Below are 19,231 nucleotides of genomic sequence, written 5' to 3'. Positions count from 1 at the left end.
TGTGGTCAAAATCTCAAACTATCTCTCTCAAAGACCAAGTAAAGGAAGCAGGTAGGAAAGGGTAATATACATGACCAAAACCATGAATGAGCTGGAGGGAGATTCCGTGTATGGGATTCAAGCTGTATTTGAATGGCTCCTCTCTCTCTCTCTCTCTCTCTCTCTCTCTCTCCCCCCTCGCTACCCCCCTACTTTTCCCTTCACCCATCCTCTTTTCTTTCTTTCATTATTATTCCTTCTTTTTTTTTTCCTTGCTACCACAACAATTTGGACTGTGGAGGTTAGCTACTCAGTACCCTATAAATACCTCCTCCTCTTCACTTGTTTTCCCCACACAAGTTTCTTCACTACTCACACAAAAAGAGAGAGAGAGAGAGAGAGAAAACAAAGGCAGCAGAGATGGAATTCTCCCCCTCTGTGTTTTTCCTATCATTTGCTTCCATTCTATTGCTTGCAGGAGGACTTCTCTTCAAGTCCCTCCTCAAATTCTTTGCTTCTGATCGCCCCCAGGGTTTGCCACTCCCTCCCGGCACCATGGGATGGCCTTACATGGGTGAAACATTCCAACTCTACTCTCAAGACCCCAATGTCTTCTTTGCCTCTAAGAGAAAGAGGTATGGCTCTATCTTCAAGACCCACGTCTTGGGCTGTCCTTGTGTCATGATATCCAGCCCTGAAGCTGCAAAATTTGTCCTTGTAACCAAATCCCATCTCTTCAAGCCAACATTTCCGGCTAGTAAAGAAAGGATGTTAGGCAAAGAAGCCATATTTTTTCACCAGGGAGCCTACCACATGAAATTGAGAAAGCTTGTTCTTCGAGCCTTCTTGCCTGAAGCAATAAAAAACATCGTCCCTGATATTCAAAACATTGCCAAGGACTCTCTTCAATGTTGGGAAGGAAGATTAATTAACACTTTCCAAGAAATGAAATCAGTAAGCTTCTACTTATTCCCATTTCCCTAGTTCAAAACAGAGCTACTCTGCTTTAGCTTCCCCTGTTTATCTCTGCATGCAGGACTGCTAAGACTTTTAGATGACTACGAATGGGTAGTATGTCTTCTAACTTTCTTTGGCTGATTACTGATCAAATTATTGTTTCTCTTTTTACTCGCAGTACACATTCAATGTTGCATTACTTTCAATATTTGGGAAGGATGAAGTTCTATACAGAGAAGATCTTAAGAGGTGCTACTACATTCTCGAGAAGGGGTACAATTCAATGCCCATTAACCTCCCAGGAACACTCTTCAACAAATCAATGAAAGCAAGAAAAGAGCTGGCTCGGATCTTGGCTAAAATCTTGTCCACAAGGAGGCAAATGAAGCTTGATCACAATGACTTACTTGGATCTTTCATGGGTGACAAGGAAGGCCTCACTGACGATCAAATTGCCGACAACATCATTGGAGTAATCTTTGCTGCTCGTGACACCACAGCTAGTGTTTTGACATGGATTCTTAAATACCTTGGAGAGAATCCAAGCGTTCTTCAAGCTGTCACTGTAAGTAGCGATCAATTACTAGCACTATTTTGTACATAATATGACAAAATGATTGTTCTTCCAATGACCTGGTTTTGTGTGCTTGCCTTTTGGCTTTACAGGAAGAGCAGGAGGCCATAATGAGGAGTGAACAAAGGGGTGATGAGGAGAAGGTCCTTACATGGGCAGATACCAAGAAGATGCCGATAACTTCAAGGGTCATTCAAGAAACTCTAAGAGTTGCCTCGATTTTATCTTTTACCTTTAGAGAGGCGGTGGAGGATGTTGAATATGAAGGTGAGAACTCCAGCTTCCAAAAAAGCTAATCTGACCAAGTTGCAATGCCCTTTTCTTGTTGCTCGCCATAGCTAACAAGTGTGTGTCTTCTTCTTTTAAACTCTTGCAGGATATTTGATCCCCAAGGGTTGGAAAGTCTTGCCACTCTTCAGAAACATTCACCACAGCCCAGAACTGTTTCCAGATCCTGAGAAGTTCGATCCTTCAAGATTTGAGGTAAGAACTTGTAGCAGAGAAGTTGCTTCTTAACACTTGAATTCACCGCAATCTGGAGGAAGGAAAAAAGCTAGAAGCCAAGCCAATCATTTGTTGTTAATGATTTGTGCAGGTTGCACCGAAGCCCAATACATTTATGCCATTTGGGAATGGGACCCACTCATGTCCTGGGAATGAGCTAGCCAAGGTGGAGATTTTGGTGCTGCTCCATCACCTAACCACCAAGTACAGGTTGGTAAAAATGGGCTAGTACCTAGTTACCCACTTACCCTTTTGAGGTGGGGTAACAGAAGATTTCAGTTGCTAAATATAGAAAGTATGTTCTATGGACTCCTTGCTGACATGGTTAAAACTCTTGCAGGTGGTCTATTGTGGGTGCAAATAATGGGATTCAGTACGGCCCTTTTGCCCTTCCCCAGAATGGTTTGCCCATCATTTTATCCCACAAGTCGTAGCAGAATGAAGGGGGAGTGAGAGAGAGAGAGAGAGAGCTCTCTTCCAATACTACTAGGGCTACTACTACAGTACTACTAGCTAGGTAGCTAGCTAGAGCATCATCATCTTCAGCTAGCTTGATGATCTCTACTTCCATCAGAAGATTGATGGAGTGGGAGAGGAAGGGCTGGTCTTCGAAGGGAAGGCCACTGTTTGACATCAAGAGATATGACACACCTCCCATGGACGGAAGAATTATTTTAAGATTGGAATACAGAAAGGGAACCCCAAGTGTACAGAAGAGTCTAAAAAGAAAAACTCATTGCAATCTACATATAGATATTATCTTCAATTATTATTATTATTATTATATTTTTATTTGTTTTTCTTGATTTTTGGAGAAGAAACAAGGGAGTGCAAGAGGGTGTTAATACCCCCAAATCGGGGAGTATTTTGTATCTAAAGCAAGGTTTAATTAGATTGCCGCAAGGCAGAAATGAATGGAAATTCCAAATTTCATTCTCTTTAATTCCCTTTGGCATGCTTTAATTCTCAGTGTGATTTTAAGCATTTTACAGAAACCACATTAGTGTATTTCAGCATCTAATTAAGGAGTGATTACATCGCCAATCCTCTAAGGATATAAATTAACATCATTTACGACATCTAATTCCATTTCCTTCCATAGTTTTCATCTCTCTCTCTCTCTACCAGTGTCGGCCTGACAAAACGCCAGCTTCCTTGGTTTTCGCCTCCTTGTTTCGGTGTCGGCCTAGCAGAAATTCATGTTTCCCACGGCGCTGCTACTTTGTTATAAATTAATGTAATAATAATATCCAAACAATCAACGGTATATATTAACATCACTTGATTTAATCTCCATGCACGCATCTATGTACGTCTCCCATCTGTACAGACTAAAGACTCTGATTAAATTACATTTGATGTCATCCACATAACCATCAGTCATCCTCTCGCAAGCAACAGAACTTGCCCTTTCTTTAAGATTGACCACTATCTCAATTTAAAATTTAAAATTATTAATAAAGTTTTAATATATAATTTATATTATTTTTTAATATATCAAGTTTTTTTAGACTTGAAACTTAAACAAGTTCATATTATCTTGTATTTAATTTTTATTAACTAAATAAAAATAGTAAGATTCGAACTCATAATCATTTTGTCATCAAGACTTTGATACCATGTCAAAAAATCATCTCAATTTAAAAGTTTAAATTATTAAATAAAGTTCTAATATATAATTTATATTAATTCCTATCAGCTTGCATTTCTATTCCTAGCTAGCAAGCCGATAAATTTATTCTACCATGTTTATTAATAAATATAAGATATATATTTAAGTATTATACATGACCATTTTATGCTCCTGTGTTGAATAATTTGCGGACATTTCTTCAACATTTTCCATTCCATTTACAATAGCTGAAACCCTAAAAAATAGGCAGCTTGCATGCAAATGCTACTCGTATTTAACCCTTTAAGTTCTTGTGTATTGATATTCAACGTACATATACACAAAATCTTAAATACATAACCATTATATCTACAAAGAGATTATAGAATAAATATAAGCTCAAACTAATATATCTCAATTATGATTCTAAATGCTATTTTAATATGGATTTCTAAACCCAAATTATTTTTTATATAGTAAACCTTTTTTCTATCTCAATATAAATGATATTAAATACGGAGCCCACTTAAACTAAAAGCCACTTGAACAAAAATAACCAATAACATAAGACCCCCTCTTAATAAAGAGTAAAAAGTTTCAAGAATAAATAAGACATATTTATTAATTATGTTTTATAAAATAAAAACCATCTTCACTCAACAAAAAACTCTAAGCACAAAATGAATCTCTCTCTCTCTCACACACACACACACACAAACATTTCTTAAATATTATAAAAGTTTTATTTATAGTTTTTCCCAAGAATTCATTTACCTTCAGCCGGCTCCGATTAAGTATCTCTCTTTTAAAAGTAATTTTAACAACACATTAGGAATTTAATAAGTATTTTTCTGGATTTTAATTTCAGTTTTTTTATCTAAAAAATGAAAGAAAAAAAAAAACCTCCATCACCATCAAATCAATATCTTGAAATTACTTTCAAATACGAACACAATACTTAATGTAAATCAAATATATACTCCATGCGTGTATGGTTTTCATGAAATTAACACAAGTAATTTTGACTTTCGCTAGGAAGGACTCAATCAGATAGGAGGAACTAGAATCGTCAAACTTAACAGCCGAAAGAGACAGGTAAATCTGGCTTAATAATGGGATCATGACTTGAATACTCAATTCTCAATATTTACAATTATTAATTTGAATGATATTAAAACCTTTCCCTGACTTTTTTTTCCCTTCGTAAATCCTCATATCTTAAAATGCCGCCTAAATTTAGGATATTCATTTCCTTATAATTCAAGTTAAACACGTGTCCTTCATTCACTCTTTGATGTTAACTCGTCCAGAGACCAAATGGAACTCACTCTTGTTTATTAATTAAATAATCTCCGAGGATTTTGAAGACACATCACCTAGAATAAATTTGGAGTTCCTCTTATGTTTCTCCCATCATGTTTATACATTGCATCTAAAATTTTAAATTAAAGGAGCATGATAAAAATAATAACTAAACTCTCATTATTATATTTTTATCATCAATTCAGATCATTAAATTCATAATTAAAGCATGACCGGCCATGTTTCTTTAAAGATACATAAAAAATCTAAATCCATAAAAATATCAGCAACCTAGCTAGTGATGGTTTTGAAAACTAAGGATCCTTAATTACATCACCCATGATCTATGAGGCTAGGCACGGGGCAAGTTTTTACGAGGCTAAATTTAAATCAACAATCGAAAGAAGAAATCAAAACAAGGAAATTATAGTTAACCAATCAAAACAAGCAAGAACTAGCAGAGCAGACTTCTACTAAACTTAAAAAAAATTGATTTGTCTTTCATGAATGTCAACATAGAATTAGGAAATCTGTCTCTATACAAACTCTTTAGCTGCTGCTTACGATTCATGAATTAATATTAGAATTTTGCTTTCAACATCTAAACTTAGTGGACACTTGTTTTGGACATGGAGAAGTATCGCCCCCATTAGACCTTATCCCTCCTCTCACCTAGATTTTTTTTTTTTTTTTGTTTCACAGGACACGTCAAAATTGGGTTTTTCTTTTCCATATTTAGCCACACTGATTGAGGATAGGGTGCCGCTTCATCAAAATCTGGGGCCAAGGAAGAAAGCTGATGTGCTGGGAAGAGAGCAGCTGGCAAAAAGACAACTCGGTGTAATAAGATGACAAGACAAAGGATCTGAATAAAGATTCTTGCAAAAAGACCTTCAAATTAAAGGTCGGATAAGCGGTTGCCTTGTGGGAAGGCAACAACGTTTCACAATCAGAAGCCTACCAGGCCAGTTAGCATTTCTCAAGTGGGCTTAAATTGGAGATTCGCAAATCAAACTGCCTACTTAAGAAAAGCTCCACTGGTTGATCAAAAGGAAGCGAAAAGCTCCACAAGTGTTAAAAAAAGCATGGCTTCTCAAGACAACTCATTGCCACTAACTTTTAATGGTAGGTTAATTCACTACGAGTTTGGCTAAAGGTTGCTATCGTGGTCCTTGAAACATCAAGTACTTTCCAGGTACGAGTTTCTTGAACATGGTGTGAGCAGAACAAAGATCGGTTATGTCTGCACATACACATGCATGAGATGAAAATCATTTTCGCAGAACAAAATAGCAAAAATGAGTTTCAAGAGCATGGTGTGGTCACAACAAGCTGGTTTTTTCTCTACATGTATGTGCATAAGATGAAAACAGAGAAATCAGAGCCGCATGAACCAGATACGTACCTAGACAAATTATGGTTTCCTAAAACAGTTTAACCTCATGCATTGTGACCACCGCTAGGTGCATAATTTTGGGATGCACTGATAAGCAACGTATACCATCAATTTGGTTGCACAGGTGCTTTAATGAAGACCTACAAATTTAAAAAACCCCATTCCATTTATGACACCTTTAGCCAAATACAAAAGAACAACCTGTTCATGTTTTAATAAAAATGGAAAGTAAGAGATTTCTCTGATTCGCATTCACTTTAAACAGAAAGCATCGGGACCAACAATAAGAATCCTACAGAGTTTAAGCATCTTTTACCAAATCCAAAACAAACTTTACCTACACCTTAATGAGCTTTCGCTTTCTTCTTGCTCTTGCCATGCAGCTCTGCTCATCGATTCCTGGGTAATTATATTACTCCACTGGTGGCGTGTTAAATCCCATTACTGCATGTTCCATAACTTAAATTGCCACTTTTGAACTGCAAAAATTACATGTTCGATAAATGCAGTTAAGATACCAGACAGTGAACTGTGTTCACTTCTCTCTTTGCCCTATCATGATCCTTATAAAAAGGTCACGGAAAGAAATCCTAACCTTCTCCATGACAACTGAGATGCCTGAGTCATCAGGCATTTTTTGCTTGAGTAGTTCAACACGATCTCGGATACGGCGATTCTGCTCTTCAGCCTAATAAACACACAAGTAGTATTACAGATACCAAAATTTAAGACAACCAGCAGTCCTTTACACTGCCAATCCATTTTTTGACTTTTCAACCTCCAACTATCTGTTCAATAGGTGATAACTATTATTAAGACTAAGCCAAGTAGCAAGGAAAGGTTTATTAACATGGGCAGAATGACCTGGGCCAAAACATGAAACGCAACTGCTACAAAATTTTAAGGACCAAAAGTATCATTGGGCATGTCCCAGGAGCAATCCTGGACTGAAAATCTAATGGCCTCTGATATGATTGAACATCCTTATCTATTATTGAAAATCAGACAGCTTGAATAGCAAATCATGGTATGTTAGACATCTTTTAGAGATCTGACCTTTTGGACTGTATGTCTATTTTAGATCCACCAGCATGGTTAAATCACAAAGTTGAATTTGGCAATAAAATTCAATAAGATAAAATCTCTATGAATTCCCATCTTTCCATTTATTTATACTGATAGATTTAAATGGGGAGATTTTACGACAACGCTATACTGACCTTTTCCAGCATGCCCGTCAAATAGTGGATCTCATTTTTCTTCTCCATTGATAGACTCTTTGCAGCATCCATTATATTAGACCTGCAAAAAAAGACTTTCATGCAATGAAAACTCTACATAATGCAGTGCAGCATCCTTGGCAAACATGACACCGGGAAACTCTGACAGAAACACCCCATATTTTGAAGATATTTGATAAATCCCATCCTAAACTAATATAAATCTTATCCCTACTGAGATGACCATCTAATCCTCCTGCAAGCATTTTCCAAATTAAAAAAAGTTACATCATAGGAATGCATGATTGAGCTGCTCTCATAAACAGGCCTCCTGGTTCTACCCGTAGAATCACCTATATATTAAGAACCATGCAGAGAATGAGAAACAAATCAACATTGCAAAAACCTAGAATGAGAAACAGAGCAAGAGGAAAAGTTAATTCCACTTCATAATTTCTTTTTCTTTGTTGCAGAAAACTTTCTTTACTGCCCCTGCATCCCAATGTCACGAAATAAAGAAGTGAATATAACTATCCTGTAGCAAGACTATCAATGAGCCACTATATATTCAGATGTCACCAAGAAACTAGGTGATGCTTACTTTTCTGAGAACAAAGGGTCCAGGTTTTGCTCTTCTACAAGTTGCTCCACAGTCTCAAGAGCAGTTCCCACCTGCAAAGTAGAAGTGAGAATGGCATAATGCGACCATGGATGATGGAACAAGAAAATGAATGCATACCCACATAAATAACATTAAATATGACAGAATATATGGACCAAACAGAACACTACCGCCCACAAAGAGCATAGAAACTAGCCTCTGTAGACTGAAAGATCAAGAACTTGAAAGTTTGAGAAAGCTAGGATGTAGTGGAAGATAAGAACATAGAAGCATAGTCTAAAAAAAACCCAGCTTTGAACTTACAAACCAATTAAGCAGCCAGTTAAAAGGGTCATATTTTCCATGTAACAATATCACCTGAAGTGGACCCTTCGCTTCTATATGGACAACTTTAGGTGATTATTAGCCAAGACAGATTGAATTCACAAGAAGAGTGGAAAGTTACTGGGTTTTTTTTATAAAAAAATCAATATTAACTCTACTAGTTCAGCCTTGATTTTTCTTTCTTGAAAATATTTTATTGAAGGTTTAGTAGCTCCTATCATCAAGACTATCATAACTTCAAACTTAATAAAAAAAAGAAAGAAAAAATCTATTTTGGATTTTTCCCAAAACAGGAGACTGACATCAAAATGAAAAATCCATCGCATTCTTAGTTAAAAAGGAAAATATATTAATAATTCTCTACATCCTACAAATATTGGTTTCCAACAAACATATGGGATACAAGAAACCACGTTCTAAATTCACAAGAGTCTAAAATGTTTCTGTGGCAAACACTCTTAAGAAAATAAAAAAAAAGCAATTGTTGTTGTAACAACAAGATTTACCTGTGTTTCGAGGCATAGAGACTCGAACTCATCCTGTAAAATTTAAAAGAGACAAGATTTGGGTTCAGATATGTGATCAATACAAAACTAACTGGCAATAAAAAAGTGTATACTGGTTTCATTTTGAAAATTAGTTGCCCTTGCAGAGAGGTGGTTTATCACCAAAAAAGTGGGATGGTAATTAAGATGCTAGTCTTGCAATATTCTTTTTAAATGTCTATTAAAACTAAAATTTTCAAACATGTGGAAATTGAACTCCATTATTTGCTTCAACGAGTTCTATGGTTTATAGATTATGTTATCGTATCTGCCTCTCGCATTCTTCAAATTCACAGTTAATATTTACACAATTGCCGCACAGAGAGAGTTAATATTCTCAACCATTTGTGTGAGACTCAAACAGTAAAATAATCAATTGGAAACTTTAAATTTCCACCACTAAACCAATCAAGTAGGCACCCCAAAAACACCAAGGCTTGTAGCCCAGCGGTGGTAAGGAGTTTCCTTGCCTCTGCATCCTGGGTTCAAGCCTCAGCGTGTACGCCTGTCACCCCCGTGATGCCTTAAATGCTCACTGCATTTGCAGGATGTTCAGTGAGCCGTGGAATTAATCGTGGTGCACGCAAGCTGGCCCGGACACCCGCGTAAATCAAAAAAAAAAAAAAAGTAGGCACCCCAAAATCAATTAAATATGAGATTTCTCCTGCAATAGTTTGTTTATGAAAGCAAAGGATTCAATTCTCTCACCCCATTGATTCAAGATCATCATATTTATATTGGAAATTCAAGCTCATTGTTGGGCACGAACAGAATCTAGTTCATTCAACAAAATAAAATAAAAAGAAAAGCATAAATCAGCGGAGAAAATGCAGAAGAAATGCATACATACCTCTACCATTTTATGCAAAGAAGTAATAACCTGAAAGGATTTTATAAATATATATTAGTAATATATGACACAAACTGTAATTATAAATTTTGGACATGAAATACCAAAATAGATAAAATAAAAAAATACCTGAATGAAAAGACGGTGAAGACTTTCCTGCTCTGCATTACTAAACTTGGAAAATGCTTTTGCCAACTCCTTCATTTTCATTATTATTTGTTTAATTTCAGTCTCCAAAATTTGAGGTTCTCAAATTGCAGTAATCATAATTATTATTTTTTTAAAAAAAAAAGAAAGAGTAATTGACCTGTTTGGAGCAGGAAGTGAGGAGAGAGCGAATAGCGAGCTTGAAGGATCTGTTGAGATCAGATTGCCTCCTTGATCCTCCTCCTCCTATTTTAGCAGGAGCAGCACTACTAGTTGCTTTCTCCATATTTCTCGATTTAAGAAAGAAAAGAAGAAAGTAAACCCTAGATCTAACCTAAAGCAAATACAAATAAATAGATTGGGGAAGCAGCAGCAGCAGCATGTAATGTCAAAGTGATGTAATTGTAACCAACGCCGTCGTCTCTTTTTTTGGATTTGCTATTTGAATTTTTATTGAGTACTTGGAAGAGACTGGAGGGCGGTAACCTTCGGCGCCCAATTTTATTTACATTGACGTCATGGTCCTCTTCTCCTTTCTTTTGAGTTATCATGTCTATTTTGGGAATTCATTGGGAAAAAGTCTGTTCACTAAATTAATTTGCGGGTTACCAACTGATCGAACATGGAGGTGTGAGAAGAACGGTAGATGTTTTTCTTTAAAAGAATATTAAAATAATATTCTTTTATTTTTTTAAAATTTATTTTTAATTGGAGTATGTAAGAAAAAAAGCATTAAAAGATTAGTTTAAATTTTTAAAAAAAAATTCAATAATTTTTAAAGATATAGTTGGAATACAATGCCAAATAAAACTAGAATCAATTATTTATATTAAAATGAATGTTTTTTTAATTATCAAGTTTTATCAAGTCAGAAAAGCTCTCTAGTCTTGAATCTTCGGGGTAAATTCATCAAGCCACACTTTTGCCCAACTATTTTCTTAGTTTATTAAACAAGTTTTTTACCACGACGTGGAAACCCAATTAAACAAAACCCATAATGAAACAAAGAATGGCGACAAGATCAAGTAAGAAACTGAAACTAAAACAGAGAAACCATGTCTACCAAGCTAAATTCACTTCGATTCGTGGATATCTTAGCTCCATGCTTGCTTCCACGATGGATGGCATTCACTTCCTACCCCTCCTTTCCATCAAGATCCGGCCCCATGTGAATTTTCCAGCCCAATTTTCACAATTTGCTAGCATTTTTATCAAACCGCAACTTTTATCGTTATCTTTAAACCCTAACTTGACAATTTTCTGGATTTTTATAACCCGGCCCACACAAAAACAAAGGTCACCACTCTTCATATGGAAGCCAAGTATTTTACTGAGTTGGATTTTAACAGAAGCTAATGGTGGGGACTGAGTTGTTGAAATCATAATGGGTTGAGGATGATGTCATATGGAACATACCCAGCTGTGCGAACCCAACCGAAATCATCACAGCTTCAAATCGAAGGAGGCTAGACAAAACCCACTAACAATACGATAAGAGGGAGGGAGAACCTCGCCATGCTTGGAGCATAACAGTCCGCTAGGCAAACAAAATGGGAGTTGGAAATTGGAATACAAAAAATGAATAAAAAGAAAAAAGAAAAGGACAGAGACCATACATAGAACTTATTGTTGCAGCATTATTATAACAGGTTTTGACTCACTCAAAACTCATCTGACGCAGAACCAGTCAAACATGGATTGCACGACCCATTCGTCCACCCAGAGGCGCTAAAAAGAAGCTCTCCACCGATTCACCACTCAAAAGGGAATAAATACCCTGTGTAACCCCCAGCTCTGTTCCTGCTACTAAAAAAGAGTTAACAACGTACTTAGGCCGTACAACAAATTGAAACCTGTACCTGGTTTTTTACAAGACTCCAGGAGGCCACTGGCTCCATTCCAAGTTAAAAGTGAAATCATCAAGCCAGCCAGCAGTCTTTGCAATAACCATGTGGAAATGACATGGCAACTGATCTCAAGATTAAAGATTTTACACTCCCAAGTGTATGTCCAATTCTAGCCGAACAAATCCTTGAATAAGTTGGGATTTTGACCTGATGGTGTCACACCCATCTGCCTTACAAGCGCATCCTTTTCTAAGGCATCCTTGATATTCGGACCTTTGCTAATTGGCGAGGGGTTCGTCACTGTAGCTCCACCATGAACAATATTGCTACTTGCATTTGACAACCCAGGTACTAAATTGATTTCATCCCTAAGCAATGATAAGGAATGAGAAACACCAGCACTCTGCCCACTTGCAGGTGTCTCTGCATATAATGCCATAAAATCAGGTGCTTTGGTACCCCCCAAGGTACCAGGAACTTGGGTTGAGTCCAGCAACCCTTCCAGTTGCCTGAATGGATCTACTGATGGAGCACTACTTGTAACAATTGGTTCGCCCAAGTCAAGCAAATCTGGAGGTGGTTGAACAAGATTTGGTTTTTCCACTGCATTGTCAGCACTAGAGATAGCTGTGGACTTCGGAGTGTGGAGCTTTTCAGCAGCATGGCTGCTTGCCTTTGCAACCTTATGGCCTGTAGACGATCTCCTCTCAGTTTTTGACGAACCCCCAAATAATGATGCAGCAAGCTTCTGTTTTTCTTCAGAGATTTCAACTTGTGGCCTCCTTGAATCGTATGAAGTTTCATGTGTTTTTGAATTTCCAGTGCTCGCCCCATCTACTTGTGTGACCCCATTCACCGCTTTCAGTGAAGAAGAATTTGAAGTAGAAGTTGAAGAAGAGGAATAAGTAGGCCTGCCCCACTTCTTTTGAACCCCATCAAGTCGTAGCTTGAGTCCCGATGGCCCTGTATCAGAAGAAGATGGCACTGATGCTGTTTGTGGGGTCTCTCTATAATAAGATGGCTCAGGAACGGGGACAAGTTCGGTTGAAGATGCCACTGACATTGGTGGAGTCCATGACTGCACTGAAGGCTTTGGAAGTTCATAAGCCTCAAACCTAAGACCATGAGATGCAACTTCAAGTTGGTCTTGGTTTCTGAAGTTGCTGATATTTACCATTCCAGAACGTTCATTCTCCGGAATATAGGGCTGAGCCCCTTTCTCTAGTGATTGCTGAACATAACCATTAAGAAAAGAAAGACACTTGTCAACCTGCAATGAAAAAAATAGTAGATGTCAGTAATCTAGCAGGGCACCATTTTCTGAGATTGAAGTCAGTCAAATGAAGTGGGCACTAAATCACAGTTTTGAAGTTGAGCACAAAAGGGAAACATAGAGAATCAACAAAATAAGTTAAAGTGAATAGAAGATACTTGATGGTTCCAAGTCTCAAACAACTTATTTTTCATTCAACAAAAATTGCAAAGAAATTGCATCTATAAAGGTATAGAAGTCCATCAGAAATCATGATATCCATCACTCTTAATAGTTTGGAACTGACTACAAAAAAATGCTCCAAATAAGCCAGATGATAGTGTTGCATGTGTCTTAGAAACAGACATTTTTTATTAAAAAAATTTGAATAAAAGCAAGCAGATACTTGGGCTGGGAAATATGGAATTAATGTATCTTCTAAACCAAGGACATGCCTTTTGACCCTTAAAAGAAAATTAAATGACTATTAAGAGTAGAATAAAATGACCTCAATGTCTTCGCAGCTTGCATCTGATGGCATAATAGATCCAATTGCTCTCACATCTAAGCCAATGACTGCTTGGAGTTCATATGCACGCTGCTGCAAGTCTGTTGAGTGGGAAGCTGATAATTCCTCAATCAGAGATTGACACTGCAACAAAAGAAAGTGAGATTTACCAAAATACAAATCCTTCTCAAATGATTCAGGATATAAGCTAGCTAGACAATGTGTCATTGATATAAAGTCAAAATGAAAGGATATACCATGTGCCATATGACAGAATTCTAGTGGAGGGAAGGCTGAGTATAAGAGAAAATTCAAGTTTTCAAGGACTAATGCATGACTGAACCACGTCGAAATTGCTAAAATAAATCAAAAGTTGCAATATTGATACCACATACATGACTAAAATATATCAAAAGTTTCAACATATAAATTGCATTTTACAAGCACTTAGGAAGAGTTCTTCAACTATAATCCAGAAACAGAAATAAATTTGGATAGAAGGAAGAACTTTGCACTTGAGGGTTTAAAGTACTTACCTCAGGTAGTATATCCAATTTTCTCCCAGCAGCTATTTCAAATGCATATATTTTCATGAGCGCTGTAACCGCATACGCCTTCAAAATTTAGATAAGAGTCATTCCCATTTCAAAATAAATGTACCTCAACTGATACAAGAACTCAGCTTTTAGATACAGGATATCAACAATAGCTTCAAAAATAGCCCAATCTAGCATCTTAACTATCATGTAAAAAACTCAGGCATAAGCTATAGTAATGCAACATAAATCATGCAATTAGAAGGGACAAGGAACTGATGGCCTAAAATACCAATGATAAGTAGTTTAACCAACATAAAATCAATTAAAAAAAGAAGAAAGGATGCCGTAGAGATCCCACAGAAAAAAGAATTAAGATGTCTTGAAATGCGAGGGATACCTTGACAGTTTCATCACTTGAATATGACTCCGCCACATCGCATAACTTTCCAGTGACATATGAAGCAGAGAACTTTCCATCAGCAGTTCCATATTCCCCCAAGACCCAACAAATGACCTGTTATCATAACCCAGGGTAGTAATAGGAGGAGGATGTTTCAGAGCAGCACTGATATGCAATACATATTTAAAGAGAAAAGATAAATCATAGTTGGACAGAACATACTTGAAGAAACACAGATGGAAGCTTCGGCTCCCCAATAATATGCATATATGACTCAACCTGCATCATGTCAAAAAAATTTCTAATAAATAAACAAGGAACATCAAGAAAAGGACAGCTATATGAGATAAGAGTGCTATATCTATGCCCATATCCAGGAATGATTTCCACCGTATATCACTATATCACACCCGACAAGTTTCTACATGAAAAAACTGGAAAAAGATTTAGAGCTTAGATCTTTGCATTACCAACAAACTAGCAACTCTCTTTTGGATTTGACTCCCCTCAAGTTAGGGGTCACATGATTTATCATGGTGGTCAAAATTCCAAAAAATGATTTTGAAATCAGTGTTATATCACATACGATTTGGTATTAACCACTGATATGGGTCCCAGTCTTCATGATTCTTTACTCGTACTTCTATTTAATAAATTATATGATGTGCTTTTGCACTGTCCTTTATGATGTTTGTAGCCTGTTGATGATGCTTCATCAATGCACCTAAAATAATAATATTAAAAAAAAAAAAGTAGTTCACACACATAATTGACGACCAGGTACAAATGCTAAAACAACATACAGCAGATGATCTCAGCTGGCTATCTGCAGTGTCATCATCCTCCCCAAATCCCTCAGCAATCAGGCGCATCAAGTTATGTGCCACCTTAATATTCACCAGATCTCCCGCATGCTCAAAGACTTTATTCATGGTCTGTGGAATAAACACTTCAGGGTAGCTTAATAGTTCATATTGAAACAAAAAACTCAAATAGACAATCAATTTTGGGTAAACACAAGATGATATGTACCTGAATAAACCAGTGGTTGCTAGGTGCAAATTGCTCAGCAAGTTCAACACATCGAGATGCTATTTCAGTCTTGTAATGATTGTCATTAATGCTAATCATGTAATCAATCATGCGGTCAACAATCACTTCCACATTAGAGGATTTAGTCATTTTATACAGGAGCTCAAATGTTTTTCTCTTCAAAGTATCATCTGGATCCTGTGTCATGCACCGACATTGAGCACTGCTCTATAAGCAATCATGAAAAGACATCTAATTTGAAAGCCAAAAATTTGAAACAGAGTAAGACAGTGAGGATGACTGGGTAGAGCATAAGCCACGGAGCAAATCCAATAGCTCGATGGACCCCAACAAAATGATTTGTATCACAGGCAATTAATGGTAGAAGTCTCACCTCTAAGCAATCTATCACAGCCAATTGGTGTTGTTCAGCAATCTCTGGACTTAGTTTTATCAATCGACCAAGGGCATCAATCCCCATATATTTCAGATTGTGACTGTCACTCTGCCAACAAGATAACAATGTTTTGATGTGAACAATACAATATCAAAAAAATGATTCAACAATCCATTCACACTAAAAGTTCAAAAGCAATGCACAAGCTGCAGGAGGCAAACCTTCAAAAATCTTGCTATTACATCGGCAGCAGCTTCTAATAGCTTAGGATTGGGATGTATTGAAGAAACACAACAGATACACTCATAAAGGACAGCATTTCCTATATTACTTGATGAGTCACACTTCCCGAATATGTCACCCACAACAGTATACATGTGCTCGCTTGCTTGCTTGTCACCACTTCCTAGCAAGGCTAGAATTTTCAGCAACCGGATCTGCAAGAGTTAAAATATGATGTAAATGAACCATGACCTAAAAAAATATTACAAAAAGAAAAGGACAAACAAATCAACAACATTTTAACGAAGTATCAGACTTTCGCTCCAGGCTAGCAAGCTCCATTAGTTTTAACACAAGTATTTGTTTAGGTATGGAGAAGAGACATTGTACACTACATGCTATTGAGACCAAACCAAGGTGCATAAAATCATAGATTCACATGCTAACATCATGTAATTCCACAATGCAAGACAAAACAAACAAGGTGCCAGCAGTGTGCACGTTGGAGGAGGGGTGGATCAGTGACCACAATTGCACATCCTTTTGAATCATATGGCATGAGTAGACTGAATAGAAGAGTTGTATCCCACAAAAAAGACTCACATGCTTGCAGACTCTTGGTGTACTGATGATTCTACAATTACACTCCATCCAGTGGACCAGATAACAGTTAAAGATGGCACAGCCATACAAATTTACGATCTTCCAACACAGAACCCACACAAAGCATGCGTTTAGCAGGTCCTTCACCATACCAAGCACCACATCAAAGTCCCCAAAGAAATCAAACAACCCATGCCACATGTCTTCGGCTTTAGGGTAATGTAGAAATAAATGGTTCTATTGCAGCACATGACAGACACACATCACAAGAAAAAGGCTCAGTGAAACCACTAAATCTGCACGCTTCGATTCATTATGCAAACTTAAATTTGCAGGTGCTTTCAACAAAAAACAAAGTTAGGGTCTGAGAAATGTGAAAACAATGACAATAAGAAAATGCCCTTCATATTATATCTTTTTTAAATACTTATTATAATTGAAATAAATGGCATGATTCTATTCATGGCTTGTCTTGATAAAAAAACAGCTTACACAAAGGCCAGTTCATAGTTACCCCTTGAGCTGTAGTATGAAATGTTCATGCTCCAACCAAAACAATACACAATCACCAAAATTTACCCCCACTCTCCCACCTCCACCAACACCACAAAAAAGGAAGTTTAACAGGAACAAAAGAATATAATGCAAAGCACCTGAATGAACGGAGCTGGCAACTGATGATAGTCATAAACCTTTGGCAATCTGCGTTCAGCTACTTGTTTAAGAATGCTGACGAAGCTGACCACTAAATCCTTATAAGAATTCGCATCTATTGTTATAAGATCAAAGAGTGGGCAGAGTGTTGCACCCATTACGCCAGGATCACTATCGCAAAGCTTCTGCAACAAAAGAAGCCGCATTATGATAATCTTTCACTGTCTGTTCTGAAAATACATACGTCTCTTTCTTTTATGCATAAACTCTGATGAATTCAAGCAACTTAACAGCTCTTATTGAGTTTACAGCATAAACTCTGATGAATTAATGCAACTTAACAACTCTTATTGAGTTTACAGCATAAACTTTCCTTCAGCAATGCTTATTTATATCTCAGAAACATGCGTCATAAGCTACAGTGATACCCAGAAAAAAAGGGGGGGGGTTAATATGTTTTATAGTGCTGGTAAATATTTTGTGATTGCCACAACTAACCATCAATAACAACTTTTCAACAGCAACAATATTGTTATTAAACATAGAAAAAAAAGGATTAAATTCTGCATTCGAATTTCCTCGAATACATACCTTGCGGAAATTGGAAAGGAGATGTGAAACAGAGGACGGAGACTTATGATAGAAGCGATGAAGAGCCATAATGGCCTTCTTCCTAACAGCCTCCTTAGAATGCCCTAATAACTCAACCACTTGCGGCAACACAGCAGGTATGGTCTCCTCATTGATCAACTTACAAACGGCATTCAAAGCCGCACAAACAACCAAATAATTGTCCGATTTCAAGTCCTTCTGTATCGTATTGACAATCAAGATAATGAGATCATGATCTTCGTTCAAGAACAAAGTGACGGCCAAGTAACCAGTCCGTTTGAGGACCAAATTGTCGTCATGGGTCATTTTCACGGCGTGGATGTATCCGAACGACGCGTCGTGGCCGAGCATCTCGACGTAGACTAAACGGATTATGTACTCCTTCATCTTGCGCTTAGGGATGCCGGGTTCAACGATGCGTCGTTTGAGAGATTCGATCTCCCGAAGGACAATTCGGTCTTCTTCGGCCTTAGATCGAGCCTCGCCGATTGATTTGACGAGATCGAGGAATTCTTTGGATTGGCCAAATCCTCCCTGAGACCCCATCGCCAGCTCCCTTCCTATTGTTTTTAGTTGCTCCATCAAGTTTCCCTGATTTCTCTTTGAGTGTAGAAGAAGAAGAAGAAGAAGAGCTTGAAAGTGAGATTAAGAGAGAGCTTGATATTTTTTTTATGAGATCTAAAATGTGAAGATCGAGTTTTTTTTTTGTTTTTTGTTTTTTTGTGTTGGTGAGCAGAGAGTGGGGACAAAGAAATAACGACTGTGAGTAATTCCTAATTCGATAGAGTTAGAGGTGTCGTCGTCCGAGACTCGGAGGGACTGAATTATAAATATGTCCCTGTAGTTTTGAGGAACAAGTTACTTAGTCCTTATTTGTAAAACACAGGAAAGATTACCCACCCTCTTATAGTTTAATCACTTTTCATTTTGCTTCAATTTTAAACAAAACTAAAATTATATATAATATACTGAAAACACCAAACAATTATATATAATATACTGAAAACACCTAAAAAAATAAAAAAAATATATCTTTCTTTATTCACAATTTCTCTCTTTTTCTTGACCAAAATCAAATTCTAACATTATTTAACCAGATAAAAATCGAATCTTGGATCCTATAATTTCAGCCC

General features: G+C 37.0%; 3 protein-coding genes across 5 annotated transcripts; 1 reads left to right on the top strand and 2 right to left on the bottom strand.

The window, feature by feature from the left end:
* The first annotated feature begins 201 nt into the window (after window positions 1-201).
* LOC118050094 (abscisic acid 8'-hydroxylase CYP707A2) lies at window positions 202-2,957 on the top strand. Its single transcript, XM_035060329.2, has 6 exons — window positions 202-933; window positions 1,115-1,501; window positions 1,603-1,777; window positions 1,887-1,993; window positions 2,106-2,224; window positions 2,355-2,957. Exons 1-6 carry the CDS (start codon window positions 400-402, stop codon window positions 2,446-2,448), a joined length of 1,416 nt encoding a protein of 471 aa, XP_034916220.1. The 5' UTR covers window positions 202-399; the 3' UTR covers window positions 2,449-2,957.
* A 2,386-nt stretch (window positions 2,958-5,343) lies between these two features.
* LOC118050096 (uncharacterized) lies at window positions 5,344-10,671 on the bottom strand. 3 transcript variants are annotated; one of them, XR_004687805.2, is made up of 10 exons: window positions 10,193-10,671; window positions 10,015-10,083; window positions 9,886-9,915; window positions 8,997-9,029; window positions 8,146-8,216; window positions 7,545-7,626; window positions 6,920-7,012; window positions 6,662-6,803; window positions 6,334-6,464; window positions 5,344-5,747 (listed from the first exon to the last, which is right to left on the bottom strand). XR_004687805.2 is itself a non-coding variant. In XM_035060332.2 (8 exons), exons 1-8 carry the CDS (start codon window positions 10,316-10,318, stop codon window positions 6,756-6,758), a joined length of 552 nt encoding a protein of 183 aa, XP_034916223.1. In that variant the 5' UTR covers window positions 10,319-10,670; the 3' UTR covers window positions 6,472-6,755. The 3 variants fall into 3 exon arrangements, 1 of the variants encoding a protein (XP_034916223.1); XR_004687806.2 differs by lacking the exon at window positions 6,334-6,464; XM_035060332.2 differs by lacking the exons at window positions 5,344-5,747; window positions 6,334-6,464 and having other exon boundaries at window positions 6,472-6,803; window positions 10,193-10,670.
* An 828-nt stretch (window positions 10,672-11,499) lies between these two features.
* Window positions 11,500-18,848, bottom strand: LOC118050095 (AP-4 complex subunit epsilon). The gene is made up of 11 exons (XM_035060331.2): window positions 18,078-18,848; window positions 17,486-17,671; window positions 16,229-16,444; window positions 16,005-16,115; window positions 15,611-15,808; window positions 15,382-15,513; window positions 14,801-14,857; window positions 14,576-14,692; window positions 14,176-14,253; window positions 13,640-13,783; window positions 11,500-13,149 (listed from the first exon to the last, which is right to left on the bottom strand). Exons 1-11 carry the CDS (start codon window positions 18,678-18,680, stop codon window positions 12,049-12,051), a joined length of 2,943 nt encoding a protein of 980 aa, XP_034916222.1. The 5' UTR covers window positions 18,681-18,848; the 3' UTR covers window positions 11,500-12,048.
* Between the last annotated feature and the right edge of the window lie 383 nt (window positions 18,849-19,231).

Source organism: Populus alba, chromosome 4 (genome assembly GCF_005239225.2).
Source record: "Populus alba chromosome 4, ASM523922v2, whole genome shotgun sequence".
Lineage (NCBI taxonomy): Eukaryota > Viridiplantae > Streptophyta > Magnoliopsida > Malpighiales > Salicaceae > Populus > Populus alba.
The sequence above is the reverse complement of the archived record's forward strand: the minus strand, read 5'-3'. Positions and strand labels throughout refer to the sequence as shown.

Excerpts from the sequence above, each read along its gene's own strand:
- LOC118050095 (XM_035060331.2), bottom strand. The coding sequence starts at position 18,680 with ATGGAGCAACTAAAAACAATAGGAAGGGAGCTGGCGATGGGGTCTCAG. Across the intron at positions 16,116-16,228 it reads TAATAGCAAGATTTTTGAAG|AGTGACAGTCACAATCTGAA; the intron begins GTTTGCCTCCTG and ends TCTTGTTGGCAG. Across the intron at positions 13,784-14,175 it reads AATTGGATATACTACCTGAG|TGTCAATCTCTGATTGAGGA; the intron begins GTAAGTACTTTA and ends CTTTTGTTGCAG.
- LOC118050096 (XM_035060332.2), bottom strand. The coding sequence starts at position 10,318 with ATGGAGAAAGCAACTAGTAGTGCTGCTCCTGCTAAAATAGGAGGAGGA. Across the intron at positions 10,084-10,192 it reads TCACTTCCTGCTCCAAACAG|GAGTTGGCAAAAGCATTTTC; the intron begins GTCAATTACTCT and ends ATGAAAATGAAG. Across the intron at positions 7,627-8,145 it reads GACCCTTTGTTCTCAGAAAA|GTCTAATATAATGGATGCTG; the intron begins GTAAGCATCACC and ends CTTTTTTTGCAG.
- LOC118050094 (XM_035060329.2), top strand. The coding sequence starts at position 400 with ATGGAATTCTCCCCCTCTGTGTTTTTCCTATCATTTGCTTCCATTCTA. Across the intron at positions 1,778-1,886 it reads GGAGGATGTTGAATATGAAG|GATATTTGATCCCCAAGGGT; the intron begins GTGAGAACTCCA and ends AAACTCTTGCAG. Across the intron at positions 2,225-2,354 it reads CACCTAACCACCAAGTACAG|GTGGTCTATTGTGGGTGCAA; the intron begins GTTGGTAAAAAT and ends AAACTCTTGCAG.